Source organism: Ictalurus punctatus, chromosome 12 (assembly GCF_001660625.3).
Source record: "Ictalurus punctatus breed USDA103 chromosome 12, Coco_2.0, whole genome shotgun sequence".
In the NCBI taxonomy this organism is placed as follows: Eukaryota; Metazoa; Chordata; class Actinopteri; order Siluriformes; family Ictaluridae; genus Ictalurus; species Ictalurus punctatus.
The window spans coordinates 18,938,819-18,959,847 of record NC_030427.2 but is presented as its reverse complement, the minus strand read 5'-3'; the positions used below and the strand labels follow the sequence as shown (position 1 = coordinate 18,959,847).

Genomic DNA, 21,029 nt, shown 5'->3' with positions numbered 1-21,029 from the left:
TATCCAAGGTCTTTCAGACACCTTGGAGACATAGTGTTATTGGACTTAATTGCTGTTCGAACTAGACATTGATGGGAATGTCAGATCATTTGGCTCAGCTCACCAATAAAAGCTGACTCTTTCATCTCTTAAATGGCTCATTGCTTTTTTCTATAAACCAGAGTTTTAATTAGTGATTGTTTTACTTTGCCTAACTATGTCTGAAATGGTTTAACTCTTACTCGACTTTCTTTTCTGGTTTCTACAACTTACACCAATCAGCCATGACATTAAAACCACTGAAAGGTGAAGTGAATAACACTGATTATCTCATTACAGTGACACCTGTCAAGGGATGGGATATATTAGGCAGTAAGTGAAAAGTCAGGTCTCAAAGTTGATGTGTTGTAAGCAGGAAAAATGGGTAATCGTAAGGATCTGAGTGACTTTGACAAGGGCCAAAATGTGATGGCTAGACGACCGGGTCAGAGCATCTCCAAAATGGCAGATCTTGTGTGGTGTTCCTGGTATGCAGTGGTTAGTACCTACCAAAATTGGTACAAGGAAGGATAACTGGTGAACCGGCAACAGGGTCATGGGCACCCAAGGCTCATTGATGCGTGTGGGGAGTGAAGCCTAGCCTACCTGGTCCAATCCCAAAGAAGAGCTACAGATTGATGAAAAAGTTAATGCTGGCTCTGATAGTAAGGTTAAGAACACACAGTGCATCACAGTTTGCTGCGTATGGGGCTACATAGCTGCAGACTGGTCAGAGTACCCATGCTGACCCCTGTCCACCTCAGAAAGCACCCACAATGGGCACGTGAGCATCAGAACTGGACCATGGAACAGTGCAAGAAGGTGGCCTGGTCAGATGAATCACATTTTCTTTTACATCATGTGGATGGCCTGGTGCATCTGCATCGCTTACCTGGGGAAGAGATGGAACCAGGATGCACGATGGGAAGAAGGCAAGCTGGTGGAGGCAGTGTGATGTTCAGCTGGGAAAGCTTGGGTCCTGGCATTCATGTGGATGTTACTTTGACACGTACCACCTACCTAAACATTGTTGCAGACCAAGTACACCCGGGGAGCTTCTTGCTTGTGTACACCTCTTCATGGCAACGGTGTTCCCTAATGGCAGTGGCTTCTTTCAGCAGGACAATGTGCCCTGACACACTGCAAAAATTGATTTTCTTCCGCGGGTTTAATCAAAATCAGAATAATAATGTTGTTATTCTAATCAAAATTTAATCAAAATTAACAATAATATCACAATCTTAAAGCGTTTCCGGAAACGCAACCGGACACACCTCTCCTCCAACCAATCAGCGTTCACCTCAAGACCGCTCGACGCACAGCACCGTCGCAGATACGCACGGCGCGCTTACCCATAATCCCCTTCTCTGCGTCGGTTAACAAATATACAAATACGCTTTAACACGGAATTATAAACCCGTAATAAACAGGCAAGCTAACTGCTACAACTCTCACAATAAACTTTTTAAAGGAAGAATACTTGTAATCATTTTAGCACAACATACCGGTAGTACTAGCATCTCACTACGGGTCGCTATGCGATGCGTCATTTCCGCCATCTCAGGTAGACAAGCTGGTGAACCGCAGAAAACGATGGTTGTTATGGCAACTGAGACATATCGCCTGAAACCTTCCTCTGCCTAAGGAAATGTAGTCTTTTTAATATATATATAACACAACTACGTGTATAAATACTTTTATAAAAAATATGTAACAAGAATAAGATCAATAAGAGTTGGCGTGCGGGATTTGTAGCAGGCGACATTGTTAAATAGGCTTGTGTATGAAATAAACAATTTTATAAACAATTTTATTTTACTTCAAAAAAGCAATGAAAAAACGGATGGAAAAAGTCAGCAAGGAAAAAGGAAAGGAAGTCGAGGAAGAGCCTTCACATACTGCAGGTTGTTTTTTTATGTTTAATTTAAACTTATATACACAACTGCTCTTTTAGCTTTATTTGTTCAAGACAATACAGGTGAATAGGGCCATTTTGGGCCAAAATTATGTGGACATCTGACCAACACAACCTTATGTGTATAGATTTATTCCCCATTTCCTGTTCTAATAAGCTCCACTCTTCTGGGGAAGGCTTTTCACTAGATTTTGGGGCGTGTCTGTGGGGATTTGTGTTCATTCAGTGAGGTTGAGGTCAGGTGCTGATGTTGGGATGTCGAGGAGGCTCGAGTGCATCCCAAAGGTGTTCAGTGGGGTTGAGTTCAGGGCTCTGTGCAGGACACTCGAGTTCCTCCACCTTCTTCCAACCTTAACACACCATGTCTTCATGGAGTACACTTTGTGCACTTTGTGTCATGCTGGAACTTAGTTCCAGTGAAGACACTCTTCAGACAAAAACATTGTTGAACAGTTGGTTGGAAAATCATTTCTTTATTGTTTAACCAAGAAAATAAAAATCCAGTCCAATGTAAATCCAACATTTTGGGGAAAATCCCTTTGTAAATAGCCTTCGAAAAAGGAGCGTGTAAATTGTCATGAATCTAGGTCATACTTATATTTTCAGAGTGGGCGGAGCTTAATCCTTCAAAATGCGATGGTTGTGAGTAGACAAACAACAACAAAATTAATGCTTTTCTGTTGATTTTGAATATATTTATTACTACAATTTAAAACATTGTATAGATGCAATTTGAAAACTTATTTGAGCAGAATTGTTGTTTCTACTTGTAGTGTCTTGCTGCAATTATAAGTGGAATTGATGACTTGCTCATTATGCTCTACTCTCTAACTTTTAGTACTGAATATACAAGACAAGTGTCCTGTCCAAAGCATAGGTAAGTGGAAGACTACTGGTTTTATCCAAAACTTTTAAATTCAGATTGTTCTGGCATCTTCTATTAAACTTTATTTTCCGCTCACAGATGACTACCAGTGCTCAGGCAATCTGGAAGTGGATTTCCCAGAGCTGTGTGCTTTAGTTGGCCTGAGGGAAATCCCTGAAGTGAGACCATTAACAGCAGCACCACCTTCCTCAAAAAGAGCAATGGGTATAAATGATTAGTTTTCAACACTCTGACGAATGATGAATGCTGTCATGATCATGATATGCTCTTTATAAAAACATTACAACGCAAAGGGCCACGTATAAAGATCTGGCTGGTGCTCTGGTTTTTATGCGGCATCTTAAGTATCAGAGAAAAGGCCACTGCAGACAATGTATTCACACCCTATAACCTATAAAGACCTTGGATTCAGGACCTTGGAAGATATTGACCTTGCAATTCTAAGGTTCTGTCTGTCTGCCAAACATAAGTTAATGTTATGAATGGTATTTATATGCCACTGCATACATGTAAGAAGGTATACACCCAATAAACTCTCATCGTCCAGTTTTTTAGGAACACCTGTAAACCTGCACATTCATGCACTTAACTAATCAGCCAATCATGTGGCTGCAGCACAGTGCATGAAATCATGCAGATACGGATCAAGAGCTTCAGTTAATGTTCACATCAAACGTCAGAATTTGGGGAAAAAAAGTTGTGTGTGAAAATCTGTTGTGTGAGAAAATCTGTTGTGTGTGAAAATCCCAGGAGATCAGTTTCAGTTTCTGAAATACACAAACCAGCCCATCTGGTACCAACAACCATGCCATGGTTAAATGCACACTTTAGAGATCACACTTTATTACCATTCTGATGAACATTAACTGAAGCTCTCGACTTGTATCTGCATGATTTCATGGTGTTCTGTGGTATCTGGCACCAAGACGTTAGCAACAGACCCTTTATGTCCTGTAAGTTGCGAGGTGGAGCCCCACATGGATCGAACTTGTTTGTCCAGCACATACCACAGATGCTTGATCGGATTGAGATCTGGGGAATTTGGAGGCCAAGTCAACACCTTGAACTCTTTGTCATGTTCCTCAAACCATTTCTGAACAATTTTTGCAGTGTGTCAGGGTGCATTATCCTGCTGAAAGAAGCGACTGCCATTAGGGAACACGGTTGTCATGAAGGGGTGTACTTGGTCTGCAACAATGTTTAGGTAGGTAGTACGTGTCAAAGTAACATCCACATGAAAGCCAAGGTTTCCCAGCAGAACATTACCCGGCACATCACACTGATTCCGCCAGCTTGCCCTCTTCCCATAGTGCATCCTGGTTCCATCTCTTCCCCAGGTAAGTGACGCACACGTACCCGGCCATCCACATTAGACAGGCTAGACTTTGCTCCCCACACACATCAATGAGCCTTGGGTGCCCATGACCCCGTCGCCAGTTCACCAGTTGTCCTTCCTCCGGCCACTTTTGGTAGATACTAACCACTGCATACTGGGAACACCACACAAGACCTACTGTTTTGGAGATGCTCTGACCCGGTCATCTAGCCATCACAATTTGGCCCTTGTCAAAGTCACTCAGATTCTTACCCATTCTTGCCCATTTTTCCTGCTTACAACACATCAACTTTGAGAACTGACTGTTCACTTACTGCCTAATATATCCCATCCCTTGACAGGTGCCACTGTAATGAGATAATCAGTGTTATTCACTTAATCTTTCAGTGGTTTTAATATCATGGCTGATCAGTATATATTAAATACTTATTTCTCCTCATTGTATTGATCTGCTACACTCTCTTATACTTCTGGTGCTGGTTAGAGCTATTAGATTAGGTGTGGAATTAAACTCTCAATGTGGTAGATCTCTAGCAAGACAGTAAGCCCTTTAGTTTATAACTTATCATTGTTTTAAAAAAAAAGAAATGCCTAGCATATTTTCAGCATTATAGCATGTACAAACTGTATGCTCACAATTTATGACAACCCATGTATCTCTGTTTAGAGAATATCCAAGACCAGATTTTCTCTGAAAGCTGTATGACAATCTGGTCTCCTAAACCCCGCCTTCACATAGAACTGGAGAACGAGGACTCTCTGAGTGTAAAAAGAGTCCGAATATCTGGTAAGGCAGATAATAATATGCATTTATACCAAACTCTGTAAATACAGCATTATGCTCAACATAATGCTCTGTCAGTTCATTATTTCTATACACTGGTTTGAGACCATCTTTTAATGCTACTGTATAAGCCACTGTTAAACAGTTCAGGTTAGACTAGCTAACTATGACATTAGACCAGTGATTTGGCATCTGTATCCTAAATCCTTAAAGGAAGACTCCTGCAGATGGTATTGTGACTTGGCACCCATTTTTTAGGGGAATCATACAAACACAACCACTGTGATCTGTGTTGTTCTCTAGGATGGAGGGTGGATGAGGCAATGGCTCGAGTGCTGAGTAAGACATTACCATCCCTTGGTAATCTACAGAGCCTAGAGTAAGTAGTTGTACAAGTGTGTCTGAAAAGTTTAGAACTAGTGAGGATATGTCGATCTGCAAATTCCTCAAAAACATGATACAGCGGCTGAGAAAGTGTTCCGAGGGTAAGGGTGATCATGTAGAGCATAGGTTTTAAATAATAAATGCAAAATTAATTACATGTAGTTTTACTCTCATTGGTTCCTGACTTTTTGAGGGAAATGTGGCTCCCTATTTGTAGTAAAAAAAAAACAGACAACAGGTCCAAGACCCAATATCAGGCTACCACAGAGATCTAAAGATGTATATATGAAAGCAGGCAAAAACAAGCGTCGCATGTCTCGTGTCTTTAGAATCCCTTCTGGTATAAATTGGCCTTAAAGTGCACTGAGACAGCAGCACTGCCACTATGAGAAGGAAGACATGATTGGACAAGTCCCACTGCCACACTTCGACATCTAGTGGAACGCCTTCCCAGAAGAGTGGAGCTTATTACAACAGCAAAGGGGGAATAAATCTGGAATGAGATGTTCAACAAGCATATGTGGGTGGGATGATCAGGTGTCCACAAACTTTTAGCCATATAGTGCATTTGCAACACCTTCTATACAATGAATATCACAGGGATACAATGTATACTATGCATATCAACGCATCACAGCTTTCACATGAATGCTCTGTGCACGTTCCAGACCAATGAAATTTAACCACACCCACATCCACCCCTAAGCAATTTTAATGATTGATGGGTATATATAACATAATAAAGTTTGTGCATTTCACAACATATGATTAGACTTAGTATGGCTCATAAGATATACATAACTTCTCCTCTTCTCTGCAAATGCAATCAGCTTACAAATCTTGTGATACTTGATACGTATGAAGTGGGCTATTCTCAACATGTTTTAAAAAGATCTAATTTTTTTTATTACATATCGAATTTATATAAATAGCTTACTAGTAGAGGTGGGCGTGGCTAAATTTCAGTGGTGCAGAATGTGGCATACCGAGCATTCAGAAAGATATACTGATAACAGAATGTTGGTATTCATTATATAAAAGGGTTTATTTTGAGACTGGGCTGACTAATTTTTTTTTTTACTTTCGTTAGAAAGTTTACTGAATTTAATAATTATATGATGTTCCATGCATGATGCATCAGTCATGTAGTCAGTTGTATATATTTACATGTTGAGTGAAGTAACCTGTTTATTCTGAATAAATAGCGCACTATGAATTTCGTACGTCACATTCCCTGCTGCACTGAACACACAAGCACTTTCATTTCTGACAACGAAAATAACAACTGAGCACAAACAAAACAATTGCAGTGCATTATGTATTATGCTAAATTGTGTTTTATGTATGTTACATGTTATATTTTACAGGATGTGGCAGATTGGATTGACTGACACCATTCTGACCTCCATGAAGAACATAATTTCTATGTGCTCAAAGCTCAGGTGAATAAAGCAAGGCACTGCTTGTATGCTGCTGGTCCCCAGTGAACTCCAGTCAGAAGTTTGAGTACATTTACTGTTAAGTTCATTCAGCTGATTCTTGCATCCTTTACTAATCAACCTATGACTTCATAAAAGCCTTACAATATGTATTCCCCTCCTAAAAGTATAGGAACAGACAGTCTTAAAGGTAAATTCTGTTCCAGAAGCAGCCATGCAAGCCCAAGCCATGACACTACCTCCACCATGCCTCTTTGTGTGCACAGTGAGCTTCATGAGCAGATCCTTTCTTTCTTCACACTTTGGCCTTTTCATCACTAACTAGAAGTTATTCTTGGTTCCAGAATTTTTGTGGATCATCTCTGATGTTTCATGTCTGGTTGTTAGTACATCAGTGGTTTCTATCTTTTTCAGGACATTCCAAATTGTTGTATTGGCTATGCTTAGTACTTGTGCAATGGCTCTGATTGATTTTCCCTCTTTTCTCAGCTTCAAAATGGCTCAAACCAAGAGTCGACATTCAGAGACTGGTTCATTTAGACTGGTTCTGCTCCTGTGAACAATGTCGATAGAGAAGATGAAAAATGTCTTTAAAATGATATACTATATCATTATAAAATATGTATGTATATGTGTGTATATGTGTGTGTGTGTGTATATATATATATATATATATATATATATATATATATATATATATATATATATATATATATATATATATATATATATATAAATATATATATATAAATATATATATATATATATATATAAATATATATATATAAATATAAATATTGTGGCGACAGGCCAGTGGCCGGCGCACAGGAAACCAAGATCGCTCAATTCTAATGGCTAAGTTCCCTACACTGGTGGAGGATGCGGGCATGAGCGCAGACACACCCACGTAAATACTTAAAAGAAAAACCACACGTTAAAATTTTTTTTTTCAATTATAATTTGAGTGGATAGACAGATGGACACAGGGAACATGGACCCCACGCTACAGCATCTCATGGAGACTAGCCTCCAGCAGCAGGCCACAACACAGCAGTTAGCCCAAAGCCTGAGAGTTGCTACCCAGGAGCTACTGGCCCTAAGAGCGGCCCCGCCATTCCGGGACTGTGGCCGAGAAGCCCAGCACCTTCTCACCCGCCTGACCCCAGAAGATGACATCGAGACCTACCTCGAGACCTTCGAACGGGTCGCCCACCAAGAAGGCTGGGGCATGGAAGCCTGACCGCGCATCCTTGGCCCGTTGCTCTCCAGAGAAGCCAGCACCGCATACTATGCCCTCTCTCCAGAGGACGTGGCGGACTACGGAGAGGTAAAGAAAGAGATCTTGGCATGGTATGGCAGAACTTCCTACCCAGCGGCAACGGACTTCCATCGGTGGAGCTACCAGCCAGAGGCCCAGCCCCGTGGTCAAATGAACACCCTCCTGCGACTCACCAAATGGTGGCTCCGCCCTGACCAATGCACCGCTGCCGAGGTGGCAGAAAAGGTGGCCATGGACCGATTCCTGAGAGCTCTGCCGTCCCCAGAGTGCTGAGCCGTGGGAATACGTGCGCCCGGAACCCCCAAGGAGCTGCTAACTGCCCTAGAACTCGCCCTGCCCCTCTTGGAGTTCGGCCGGGATGGGCAGCAACCTCCTAAGCCCGCCCGGAAGGGGGCCGCCACATCGGCCCAACCGCCAGCGTGCTGCCGAAGGAAAAGAGGTCATCCGAAATCGCTCCGCCTACGGGACTACCCAGGAGGAGTCCAGGCCGATGAAACTGGATCGGGGACGCTGTAGGAGGGTCAAGACTCCGGGCCTGCCAGAGGGGGCCCCCACACTCCAGACCTGCCGAAACCAGTCCAGCGAAGGAAGGAGGCCCCAGCCCAGCTGGCCTACATGGCCTGGGGCAATAAGAACGCTGGCCAAAGGTAAGTCACACACACCCCCTAGCCCACTCTCTTCTGTATTTCAACAGGTGAGCTGGCAAGGGAACTTCGGCCGGGAGCAGAAAGAGGACGACCGCCTGAAGCGGTCAGAGGAGGCCTGCTATACCACCGAGAAGATTGACTGGGTAACCCGTATAGTTCAGGAGCACATGCGAGCCGCTCAGGAAAAACAGAAAAGGATGTACAACCGTCCCACGCAGCCTCGGGAGTTCCAAAGGGCGATCGGGTGCTCCTATTAGTGCCCAGTAGCTCCTGTAAGTTCCTGGCCCGGTGGCAAGGCCTGTACACAGTCCTTGAGCGAAAAGGCACAGTAAACTACCGCCTGCAACAGCAGAGGAAAAACTCTACCACGTGAATCTGCTGAAGAAGTGGGTAGAACCGGCGCCGGTAGTATCGGCATATGCGGCTCTGGACACAGATCACGGCAAGGGTACCTTGGTAGAATTGGGGGAAATTCTTACCCCCACACAAAGACAGGAGCTAACCGAGTTGGTTAGACCAATTTTCTGATGTGTTTTCTACCTCCCTAGGAATCACGCAGCTGGTCCACCACAAGATCAAGACCCGTCCAGGAGTAGTGGCAAGACAGCGGCCCTACCGTGTCCCAGAGGCCCGGCCCAAGGCTGTCGAGGAAGAAGTTAGCCGAATGCTGCAGGACCACATCATAGCGGAGTCCAACAGCCCCTGGTCCAGCCCCATTGTCATTGTGCTGAAGCCGGACGGAAGTATGCGACTTTGTAATGACTTCCGTAAGCTGAACCAGGTGTCCGAGTTCGACAGCTATCCCCTTCCCGAGTGGACGACCTCGTGGAGCAACTGGGGAGGGCCCGGATCATATCTACCCTGGACCCTAAACCTAACCCTAATCCTAACGAAAGGCTACTGGCAAGTCGTGCTGGCACCGGCTACACGGGGTGCCCGCAACGTTCCAGCAGCTGATGGACATTGTCCTGCGACCCCACTGTATGTTCGCGGCCGCCTACCTGGATGACATAGTCATCCACTCCTCCACTTGGTCAGACTACCTGTTCCACCTGGGGGAGGTTCTGAAGGAACTCCGGAAGGCCGGGCTGACAGCCAACCCCAAGAAATGCCACCTAGGGCTGACTGAGGCACAGTACCTGGGCTACCATATTGGCCGGGGTATGCTGAAGCCACAGGCGAAGGAAATCGAGGCAGTGAAGCACTACCCCCGACCCACATCAAAGAAACAGGTACGTACCTTCTTGGGGTTGGCAGAGTATTACCGCAGGTTCATGCCTAACTTCTCCTCTATAGCTTTTCCCCTCTCAGACCTTATGAAGAAGGGTTAGCCGGACCGGGTGAAATAGTCTGCGGAGGCAGAGCAGGCGTTCCAAGCCCTAAAGGAGGCCCTCACCAGCGCCTCAGTGCTTTGCAACCCAGACTTCGCCCACTTATTCACCATACACACAGATGCCTCTGAGACCGGGCTGGGCGCCGTTCTCTCGCAGACCTTCGACGGAGAGGAACACCCGGTCCTCTACATCAGTCGAAAGTTGTCCCCAGCTGAGAGGAAGTATGCGGCCGTGGAAAGAGAGGCCCTGGCAATAAAGTGGGCCATCGAAGAGCTCCGATACTACCTGGCTGGTCGGCACTTTGTCCTGGTGACAGACCACGCCCCACTGCAGTGGATGGCCAAGGCCAAGGACACCAATGCCAGGGTAACCCGATGGTTCCTCTTGTTGCAGGATTTCTCTTTCCAGGTCCAGCACCGGGCGGGGACCCACCATGGGAATACAGATGGCCTCTCGTGACGGGGGTGGGGGGGTGGGGGGTTCTACTGTGGCGACAGGCCGGTCGCTGGCGCACAGGAAACAAAGATCCTCCCTTGACTGCCGCGGTGGCGCTGAAGAGACAGTGCCGCTTCAGCATTACCAATGTTTTGGACGGCCAGAGAGCACGTGGCAGCAGGGCGGGGCCGCCGACAAACCCACGGCTTGTGAATGGTGCACCGTGCGGAAAGAATTCCACCATTCAGCGGGTGAGGGGAGAATATAAAACTGGGATATTCCACTCACAAGAGAAGAGAAGGAACTCCGAGCATGTGCACAAGTATCTGGTATGTGTTAGGCGATATTTTGTGACACGTGCATGTCCGCTAATCACTGTTGTGTGTTTTTCCGGTTTTCATGACGAATCCGACACGAGTGAAGGCTTATAACCGAAGACGGCTGAGACCTTCACTGCCCGATCGCACTTCAACACACACGCACACACACGCGCCCACCCGCACTCCCCGACCGTCTGTCTTAAATAAAGATCCCTCCACTAACAACACTAAAACGGCTTCCTGTGTGTCTGTGCTCCGCCCACCGTGGACTAAATTCCCTACAAAATATATATAAAATATTTGGACACTTTAACTAAAGACTTTATTCCTTGTTCGATGTTCTTGTCTGTGGCAGGACGGTTGTTTTGGAGGGAACTCCAATTCCAGAAAACAGTTACCATATTCTCCTGGGAGAGGACAGTATGTAAGTGTCTTTGTGTCACACTCATGTGCACATACATAATAAATGTAAATATTAAAAAGGTACATGGCTCCATAATGATAATGAACACACTATTTTTGTGATCATGGCATATTCTCAAAAACAAGACATGAGGTTGTGGTGTTTATTTATAAAAACTAATGTCAATTTAAATAAAAGCACAATGCTGTGATATCTAATCAGATCAGCTTCCTGTAGAGTTCCCTTACAGATAGTTATAAAGATTTTTTTATTGGTAAAATTAACAAAGCTGAAAGTTTTTTTTTAAATTTAAAATGATATTTTTTGTTTTCTCTATGATTTTACAGTTTGTCAACATTTTAGTGGTAGTGCCATGAATATAGAGAAGTGCCTATTGTGTGCATGTTTGTGTGGGTGTGTGTGTTTTCATGTGTTTTCATGTTTCAAATGTTCACAATCATTTAAAACCATGCAAGTGGTTAAATATACAGCTATCAGGTTAAGGCAGAAATCAAAAGGCATTATTATGTGTAAGATTGAATGTAATAGTTGGGCGAGCATGTGGCTTACTGGATACCATGTTTTCCTCGCACTTCCAGGAATGGGGGTTCGATTCCCGCCTCCGCCCTGTGTGCGTGGAATTTGCGTGTTCTTCGGGGGGTTCCCTCTAGGTACCCTGCTTTCCTCCCCCAGTCCAAAGACATGTGCTGTAGAATGACTGGCACTTCCAATTTGTCCGTAGTGTGTGAAAAAATGTGTGTGCGATTGTGCCTTGCGATGGGTTGCTACTCCGTCCAGGGTGTCCCCCGCCTTGTGCCCCGAGTCCTTTGGGATCGGCTCCAGGCTCCCTGTGACCCTGTGTAGGATAAAAAATATAGAAAATGGATAGATGGTAATACTTTCAAATACCTGATAACCACCAAATTGGAAAAGTATAGTCTTTGTCTCCTGAACTATGCTTGACCATATTACAAGCAAAAATATGTTGAAGTAATGAGTTTCTTTGCAAACCCTGATTATTTCCATGTCTGCTTCGGTTCCAACTGTGACAAGCAGTTTTTTAAAAAAAAACATCCTTGCTATAGGATCACCTGCACATTCGTGCAATTATGCGATCAGACAGTCATGTGATAGCAGCGCAATGCAGAAAATCATGCTGATATATGTATAGAGCCTCATCAGAAATAAGATTGAGGAAGTTATGTGATTTCAGTGACTTGGTTACTGCATGACCGTGGCATAGTTGTTGGTGCCAGACGTGCTGATTACTGCTGATCTCCTGGGATTTTCATCTGTAGAGTTTACACAGAATGGTGTGAAAAAAAAAAAACACCTAGTGAACGAAAGTTCTGCGAGCAGAAACACCTTGCTGATGAGAGAGGTCAGGGGAGAGCAGACAGACTCAAATAACCAACAGTGGTGCACAGAAAAGCATCTCAGTACACACAACATTTTGAACCATGAGGTGGATGGGCTACAACAGCAGAAGACCAGATCAGGTTTCACTCCTGCCGAGAGTCAAGAACAGGAATCTGATGCTACATTGGGCACAGACTAATCGAAACTAGACTTGAAAAACAAGTGCAGATGTACGGGTGTTCCTAATAAAGTGGTCCGTGAGTGTATGTCGGATTATCTAGAGTCAGTGGATTGTTTGATGATTTTGATATCATCTTTTGAGAGCAGGCCTAAACTTCAAGCATCAAATGAAGGTTACGTGAGACCTGACCTCTTGTGAGGTACAAATTTGATTACAATATTATAAAAAATTATGTAAGTAAATCAGTTAATGAATAAGTTAATATTATTTTAGACTTATAACGGATTTAGATGAATTACCGTGGCGTTTCAATTCACTTACATGCACAGACAAATACAGTAAGATGTTTGGGGTGCATTTTTATCTCACAACCGGTGTGGATTTAAATGCTGATTGAAATAGAAGCTTGTTCGTGACATTAAGATGCTTTCTGTGTGAACTGGTCTTCCATAACGGAGGCGTTTATTATTATTTAATATAAATAAATATCTGATAAAGTAATATCTGTTCAGCCAACGTTTGGTTGAAGAAGCATTTTTTTAAAAAAATGTTATAAAATGGGACCAGATTTATAACACTGTTAAAAATACAGTCTTATCCCTGCATCTGCTTGTTGATGTACAACCACGAAAGTAGCCGTATGACGATGTTAACCAGCAAATTGCCTTTGCACCATCACAAAAATAGAGCATGCAGTGTTTAAATAGATATCTATTGTTTCTATAATTTTTTATTTGGTGTCATTTTCTCTGCTAGGATAACACACCTATCATTGCGAAACAACTGCATAGGAGAAGACGGAGCACGTCTGATTAGTTTAGCGCTCTCCAAGACTCTCCAGTCACTCAACATGGCCTTCAACTCTGTTGGCGATGCGGGTGCTGTTTATCTTGCACAGGTGCTGAAATTTACATCATTCACAACGCAACATAATGACAACACTTCTGCGTCCACGTTCATGGATTTTCATCTTACGTTTTAATGTGATTGTTTGTCATAGAATCATATTATCTTAATCTGTTCTCATTTTTTTTTTGTAATTGAATTAATTAGTTTAGGTCGCTTGGCAAAATGTACATTTTGTTCTCTCCTGCGAGCTTCTGGCTGCCTAATAGCCAACTGTCACCTCTCATCCTTTTCTATATTGGTCTTTTAAAGGGGCTGCGTCTCAATCGCACTTTGTTGTATCTCTCCTTGGCCAACAATCATATAGGCGATGTAGGAGCATCCCATCTGGCTCAGGTACACCTTCAAACATTCTTACATTTTTATAGTTTATTATTATGCTATAGTATTAAGGGCATAATTAGTGTTCTTAGTGAATTTTTCTCTCCATGTTGATGAAGAGGTAGTAGCGCCACGCTGATATTGCAAACTGACTGACAGGAAATGTGTGTTAATTCTTTGCCTGTGTAATAAAGATGACCTGCGGCAGGTAGAAAATGGCCATGAACAACTCTGAGAGAAAAAGACATCAAGTCCTGCTGGTCACAGGCCTTGATTAGGGACTTAAAACAGCAGCTGCGAATGGAACGGCAACAGCATTGTGACTAGTATTACACATGCGCGACTTTAACTGCTACTTCATGACGTTCTACTGTAACCGTCTACTACAGGAGAATAGCTGGTTTGCCATAGTCATTACGGCGTGACAGATTAGGCAACAAAATGTTATGCTTTATGGTATGGTGGTGACATTGTAATTGCATCAGTATATGAATGTACCATTAGTCTTTTATTTAATCTGTGTTGATATTTTTTAAACTTAAGAGTGGTTCTAAGAAGTTGGGCAGGAGATCTGGATGGTTTCTGATTTGTCTCAGACTGTCAGGCCCAACACTAAAGACTCCTTGGTAGGAGTAGTTGAATTGTAGGGACCAGACAGGGATTGGTTGGGTCACTAGTAGAAGAAGGAGACAGAGATGGGAATTTATAGGAAGTTAACTTGGAAGAAGTTGGAACTTCCAAGTGTGGTCTCTTTCCGAAGCGTAAGGGATTTCGTAACTCCATTTAAAAGTCAGGAGGAGACTCGGTGACAAAAAAAACGCCCTGCACACACATTGCATAAATGGACAATCCTGTGAATTTGGATTTCGACTTGCTGTGTGTGAACTTGCATCCAAAAAAAGCGGTCGATATTGTTTTGTTTATATTGGTTTCCTCCACTCAGGATTAAGTCCATACAGGCCTATCTGTCGTTCTCTGTAGGTGATTGGCCCATTTGCTCTGACACATGAAGAAATAGTTGAGAGGAGAAGGCAGTTGAAAAGGAAGGACCAACTGGTGAGAAAGAACATGCTATTTCTAGTTTCTAATGTGTCATGTTTACAGCGGATAGAAAAAGTCTGCACACCCCTGTTAAAAATGGCAGGTGTAAAAAAAATAAAATTAAAAAAAATAATAAAAAAAATGAAACCAAGATAAATAATGTCAGAACAGATAACATCCAAGTCCAACTAAATCACCCCAAACCATGTGGCAAAATGTGTTTTGATCTGATGAGACTAATTCCAAAAGGTATAATAATTCCATATTTCCAAAAGGTATGTCCAAAAACAAAAGCACATCACCAAAAGAACACCATACCTATGGTGAAGCATGGTGGTGGCAACATCGTGCCTTGGGGCTGTGTGGAGGGAATCATGAATAGCTACAAAGCTAGCTGAAGATGAAAAGGAATTTCACCAAAGTATACATCCAAAACAACAAAGCAATGGCTTAACCAAAAGAAAATCAATGTTTTTGAATAGCCAGCCAGAGCCCAGACCTGAATCCAACTAAAAATCTGTGGAGTGACCTGAAGCGAGCTGTGCACAGGATATCCCCTCACAATTTGATGGATTTAGAATGTTTTTGGAAGAAAGAGTGGGAAAATATTGCTGTGAAGATGTGCTGCTCTGATAGACTCTTACCCAAAAAGACTGAGTGGTGCAATAAAATCAAAATGTGCTACAACAAAGTATTAGTTTAGTTTAGCACACTTATACAGCTAGGTTTTGTATTTTTTCTTCTTTTTTCCCTAAAAAGGTTTCTGATTGTTTTTCACTTTATTTGTGTATTTTGCAATTTCACATTATAGATGGGAAACGTCCTGTCATGATTTATTTGAGTGTCGTTCTTTTACTTCACAATAATCTGCCATTTAAACAGGGGTCTGTAAACCTTTTATATTCACTGTATATCCGTCTCAGTTACTTTCTCTACCCTGCTAGTTGTCTGTCTCTGAATCACATCTTTCCATTTTCTTCTTTTCATTGCCTCCTTTTGTTTAATGTTCATCTTCCCTTCTACTTCCTTTTCTCATTCCGTCAATCTGACTCTCAGTTGATTAGTGAAGACTCTGAATGCGAGTCAGCTTTGTCCATTCCCAGCAGTTCATCTCTGGAGTGCAACATCAAAAGTGCCACCAAGAGAAAGGTAGATTATTAAGTGCCAGGATTTCGAACTCTCAACCTTTCCAGTCCATAATACAAAGCCTTACATTACATTTAAATTTACATTCATTCATTTAGCAGATGCTTTTATCCAAAACGACTTACAAACAAGGAAATACAAGCAAAGCAATATATCAAGCGGAGAACAATACAAGTAGTGCTACCATGTTTTTTTTGTTTGTTTGTTTGTTTTGTTAATAATGTGGGGTTAGTTAAGTGTTCACGGAAGAGGTGGGTGTTTAGTTGTTTTTTAAAAATACTGACAGATTCTGTGGTCTGGACTGAGGTTGGAAGTTCATTCCTCCATTGAGGGACGGTTAGTGTGAAGGTTCTGGAAAGTGACCTTGAGCCACGCTGAGTAGGCACTACTAAACGTCGGTCGTTAACCAATCACAGATTGCGTGAGGGAACATAAGCCTTCTGGAGAGAGTTGAGGTAGGAGGGTGTTGTTCCAGACAAGGTCTTGTATGTGAGCATCAAGGCCTTGAATTTGATACGGGCGGCTACAGGAAGCCAGTGGAGGGAGATGAAGAGGGGTGTGACATCGCTGAGCCACCACTACCCACTGATATATCTAGTTTAAGGCAACACTCTCACTTTAAGTAACACACTTAAGATGATGTGGATTTCATTCTGCCAGCAGTCGGCCAGGTGTTGGTGTAAAGTATAAGGTGTGGATATTCCACAGTAATTTACAGATGACTCCATAACAGTAGATGCATGCTCACGATTGTTTATCATGATGAGCAAATTGTTGTTTTTAAAAAAAAATTATTTCCATGTCAACAGGACTCACAGGATCCAAACAAAAAGGTTGGTCATATCTAAAGCTCATGGAATGAAAACAGGCAACATTAATTAACATGGGATCATACACAATTACTGTGTTCCTTCCATCATTTTCTGTAAATGTGTTACACTGCACAGGAAATGATAGTTTAAATCTTTTTTTTTTTTTTGGATTTTGAGAAATACATACATCAAGGTTCATTAGAAAACACAAAAACAAAATTAAGACATTATTGGTAAGAAGTCCTCCAGGAGTGGGAGTGTAGCATAAGTTTTAGCCTTTTAGGGAAAGTGAATGTTTGGAGAAAAGTCCCAAGAAGATATGAATTGTTTGCTTATTTGTAGGATGGCACCAAAAAGGAGGAGAAGCTTCCAACAAATCAGACAGTGACAACAACGGGAAAGAAAGAAGACCCCAAAGTGGCAAAGAAAAGAAGTAAAAACATAGCCTGCCTCTGCTATGTGTTCTTGCAAGAATTATAACAATGAAACTGTAAAAATACATGTGTGTGTGTGTGTGTATGTATGTATGTATGTATGCATATATATATATATATATATATATACGTGTGTGTGTGTGTGTATGTATGTATGTATGTATGCATATATATATATATATATATATATATATATTATGTATGTATGTATGTATGTTTGTATGTATCTATTTATTTATTTATTTATTTATTAATTTGGAATTGAAAACTGTGGCTACATTAAAGCCAACGCTGGATGTATAAATTTTTGTATTTGGGCTTTAGAAAAACATCTTACTTTTTTCATCTCAGCCTCAGATACTAAGATTCCACAAGGCAGAGGTGGAAAATCAGATGAAAAAGACAAGCATCCTTCAGTGAAAGAACAAGAGGTAGGACAGCAGAAAACAGTATTACTTACTTACTTACATACTAAATGTTTTGCTATGCACCAAAAGGGCAGCTGCGTACAAAAGGTGCTTTCATTTCACCTGATACACACTCATTCACCACTTTATTAGGAATACCTGTACACCTGCTCATGGTTGTTGGCGCCAGATCGGCTGCTTAGAGTTTTGCAGAAACTTCTGATCTCTTAGGATTTTGACACATTCTCTGGCATGTGGATGGCAACACAACACTGCAGTGCTGTTCCTCCCAGACAGAAAACCGTTTTTAAATAAAGCTTTGTGTGTGTGTGTGTGTGTGTGTGTGTGTGTGTGTGTGTGTGTGTGTGTGTGTGTGTGTGTGTGTGTGTGTGTGTGTGTGTAAGACAGAAGAAGTGGTTGAGACACAAAGCCCTTTGCTGAATCCTGCTATACAGAGCACTGGAGGAAAAGTGATTTATCCAGGCAACACAACACTTCTCTCTCTGAACTTGTCAGGTCAGTCATTAACAAGGCATACCGTTACATTTCTGTGGACGTGTTGATGTTATCATCATTCCTTTCCCATGCTTACAGGCAATAAACTGACACAGCAGTCACTTCAGATGTTCCTGTCATCCGTGGCGTGTCAAGGGAAAAGAGGTCTCCAGTATATTTCTCTTAATGTGAGGTTTATATATATATATATATATCCTATACATGTGTCTGATTCCATGTAAGATTATTTATTAAATTATTTACATTTTTATACTGATTTTTTTTTTTTCTCCAGAGAAACAGCTTTCCTCCAGACTGTGAGGTCTTCTTGAAACTACAGGAAATTATGTCACTTAGGAATCCTGTAAACAGGACTACCTCAGCTCAGGCGGAGGCTGAGCAGGGACAGGCAGCATAGCATAGCACAATTACCTTTTCCGCCTCAGAATTTTACCTTAGAATGATCTTTATTATGCTATATTTGAGAAGATACAGTAGTTCTGAGCAAAAAAAAGGATTGGTGGTTTCAGTTAACTTGATCTACTGTATATCAGGTGAACCATGTCGTCACTGTGTGGAATCAAATCCAAAGCTTTGGTGTCGACTCTCAATTCCCAAATGCCTGGAATCGAGGCATCGCTTCTTTCTGGGATCGACTCCCAGCCCTAGCGTTAATAAAGCACATTTACAGGGATTTCCATGAACTGTTGTACATGTTGCTGTTGCTAATTCTCAAAATGAAGCGTGATACCCCAGAGACCTTAAAAAATGTGTCTCACATTGATTTATTTAATAAAATAATACAATTGTACAGAGGACTGAGCTGTAATCTACTGGATCAGGTTCTCAAAGGTAGATGAGAGTACAAACTAGAAGGTTAAAGTTCACGGATGAACTTTTGATGTTGGCTTGACAGAGCCAGTTAAAAGAGTTATTATTATTTTTTATTATTTAATATTACAGGGTTTTGTTGTCATTGATTTTAAAATGTTAAACAATTAAGAATGTAAAGGTTAAAAGACTAAAAGGATATAATAGTTAAAGGTTAAAAACGTACAAATTATGCCTGAAGTTTAAAACATTAAAAGGTTAAAAGGCTATGATATTCCACTTGGTTACTAGATGGTTGCTATGATGTTGCTTGGTGTTTGCTAGGATATTGCAGGTGGTTGCTATTATGTTGCTTGGTGGTTGCTAGGATATTGCAGGCGGTTGCTATGATGTTGCTTGGTGGTTGATATGATATATTCCAGGTGGTTGCTATGATGTTGCTTGGTGGTTGCTTTGATGTTGCTTGGTGGTTGATATAATATATTCCAGGTGGTTGCTATGATGTTGCTTGGTGGTTGCTTTGATGTTGCTTGGTGGTTGATTTGATATATATTCCAGGCGGTTGCTATGATGTTGCTTGGTGGTTGATATGATATATTCCAGGTGGTTGCTATGGTGTTGCTTGGTGGTTGATATGCTATATTCCAGGCGGTTGCTATGGTGTTGCTTGGTGGTTGATATGCTATATTCCAGGCGGTTGCTATGGTGTTGCTTGGTGGTTGATATGCTATATTCCAGGCGGTTGCTATGGTGTTGCTTGGTGGTTGATATGCTATATTCCAGGCGGTTGCTATGGTGTTGCTTGGTGGTTGATATGATATATTCCAGGCGGTTGCTATGATGTTGCTTGGTGGTTGATATGATATATTCCAGGCGGTTGCTATGGTGTTGCTTGGTGGTTGATATGATATATTCCAGGCGGTTGCTATGATGTTGCTTGGTGGTTGATATGATATATTCCAGGCGGTTGCTATGATGTTGCTTGGTGGTTGATATGATATATTCCAGGTGGTTGCTATGATGTTGCTTGGTGGTGTTGCGATATTCCCTGTGTACTAGATAATGATCCATTTTCATGGTCTTTTTGGTGTGCACAAACTTTTGACTAAACATAAAAACACCTCAAATGCTTCTCTATGGAAAAATTACCCTCTTCGGAGCGTTGCTATGTGGCAACCGTAATTCCAATTACGGTATATTTCAAGTAGTCAATGTACATCTTTCAGTAATCAAACTGAATTGGAAGCATGTATAATGAATGTATAAGATATGAGAGTCATCATTTCATTAATTAAAGAAACTAAAATCAAAGTAAGACAAGCTGGTTTGAGTCTAACTGTGAAATCACTGAGCCCACATTCCTCACAGTGGATCCTTTTCTTCTATTCTTACTCTCTCATCTCTCAGTGAAAACTCACCTCTTTACCCGTTAGGGAACTGAGTCTGTTCTCTGTATCTTTCAAGTCTATCATTTTCTATCATTTTACCAATCTGATGATTGTGATTTTTAAAGATGTATTGTTAAAAATCTATCACGTTAATCGGTAAAATAAAAACTTTTTTTTTTTTTTTAAATGATCTGACTGAACTCGCACCACAAGTACAGATAAGGCATGAAGAAAGTAAAATAATTGTGGTGAGGGGTCAGGAGCACGATTAAAAGAACAAATGGGAAAACTCCGCCTAATGAGATCATTGTTTTAGTATTGTATAAAAACATAAGCCTTGATTGTATTTATCAGTTGATCTGCAGACCATTCCGGCTTGGTTGCTTTTTTTTTGGCATCTGAAACCTCTTTTTATCTTGACTGGGAGCTAGTAGCGAGGATATCCGGAAGTGTTTCTGATCGAAAAACCTGACGCACATATCAATCCCCCTCCTCCTTTACATCTGCCACAGTCTCAAACAAAAAGTC

The 21,029-nt window shown here is 41.8% G+C and overlaps 1 protein-coding gene and 1 long non-coding RNA gene across 5 annotated transcripts; both read left to right on the top strand.

Moving 5' to 3' along the window:
* Positions 1-1,350: 1,350 nt before the first annotated feature.
* On the top strand, positions 1,351-19,990 carry lrrc71 (leucine rich repeat containing 71). Of its 4 annotated transcripts, XM_053684319.1 has the most exons (17): positions 1,361-1,922; positions 2,540-2,575; positions 2,772-2,810; positions 2,898-3,023; positions 4,823-4,942; positions 5,243-5,318; positions 6,691-6,765; positions 11,133-11,201; positions 13,477-13,618; positions 13,879-13,962; positions 14,929-15,003; positions 16,045-16,137; positions 17,289-17,379; positions 17,732-17,811; positions 18,192-18,303; positions 18,382-18,470; positions 18,578-19,990. In XM_053684319.1, the coding sequence occupies exons 1-17, from the start codon at positions 1,850-1,852 to the stop codon at positions 18,698-18,700; spliced, it is 1,503 nt and encodes a 500-aa protein (XP_053540294.1). In that variant the 5' UTR covers positions 1,361-1,849; the 3' UTR covers positions 18,701-19,990. The 4 variants fall into 4 exon arrangements, 3 of the variants coding, with proteins under 3 accessions (XP_053540294.1, XP_017336764.1, XP_053540295.1); XR_008397315.1 differs by lacking the exon at positions 18,578-19,990 and having other exon boundaries at positions 1,351-1,922; positions 18,196-18,303; XM_017481275.3 differs by lacking the exon at positions 2,540-2,575 and having other exon boundaries at positions 1,366-1,922.
* On the top strand, positions 7,544-10,476 carry LOC124628776 (uncharacterized). Its single transcript, XR_006983452.2, has 3 exons — positions 7,544-9,136; positions 9,237-9,920; positions 9,985-10,476. It is a non-coding gene; the product is annotated as an uncharacterized LOC124628776 (long non-coding RNA).
* Positions 19,991-21,029: the final 1,039 nt, after the last annotated feature.

Bases quoted from the DNA above. Each gene is read 5' to 3' on its own strand.
- lrrc71 (XM_053684319.1), top strand. From the start codon at position 1,850: ATGAAAAAACGGATGGAAAAAGTCAGCAAGGAAAAAGGAAAGGAAGTC. The intron at 1,923-2,539 runs GTTGTTTTTTTA...TTATATTTTCAG, and splicing joins AGAGCCTTCACATACTGCAG to AGTGGGCGGAGCTTAATCCT. The intron at 6,766-11,132 runs GTGAATAAAGCA...TGTCTGTGGCAG, and splicing joins TCTATGTGCTCAAAGCTCAG to GACGGTTGTTTTGGAGGGAA.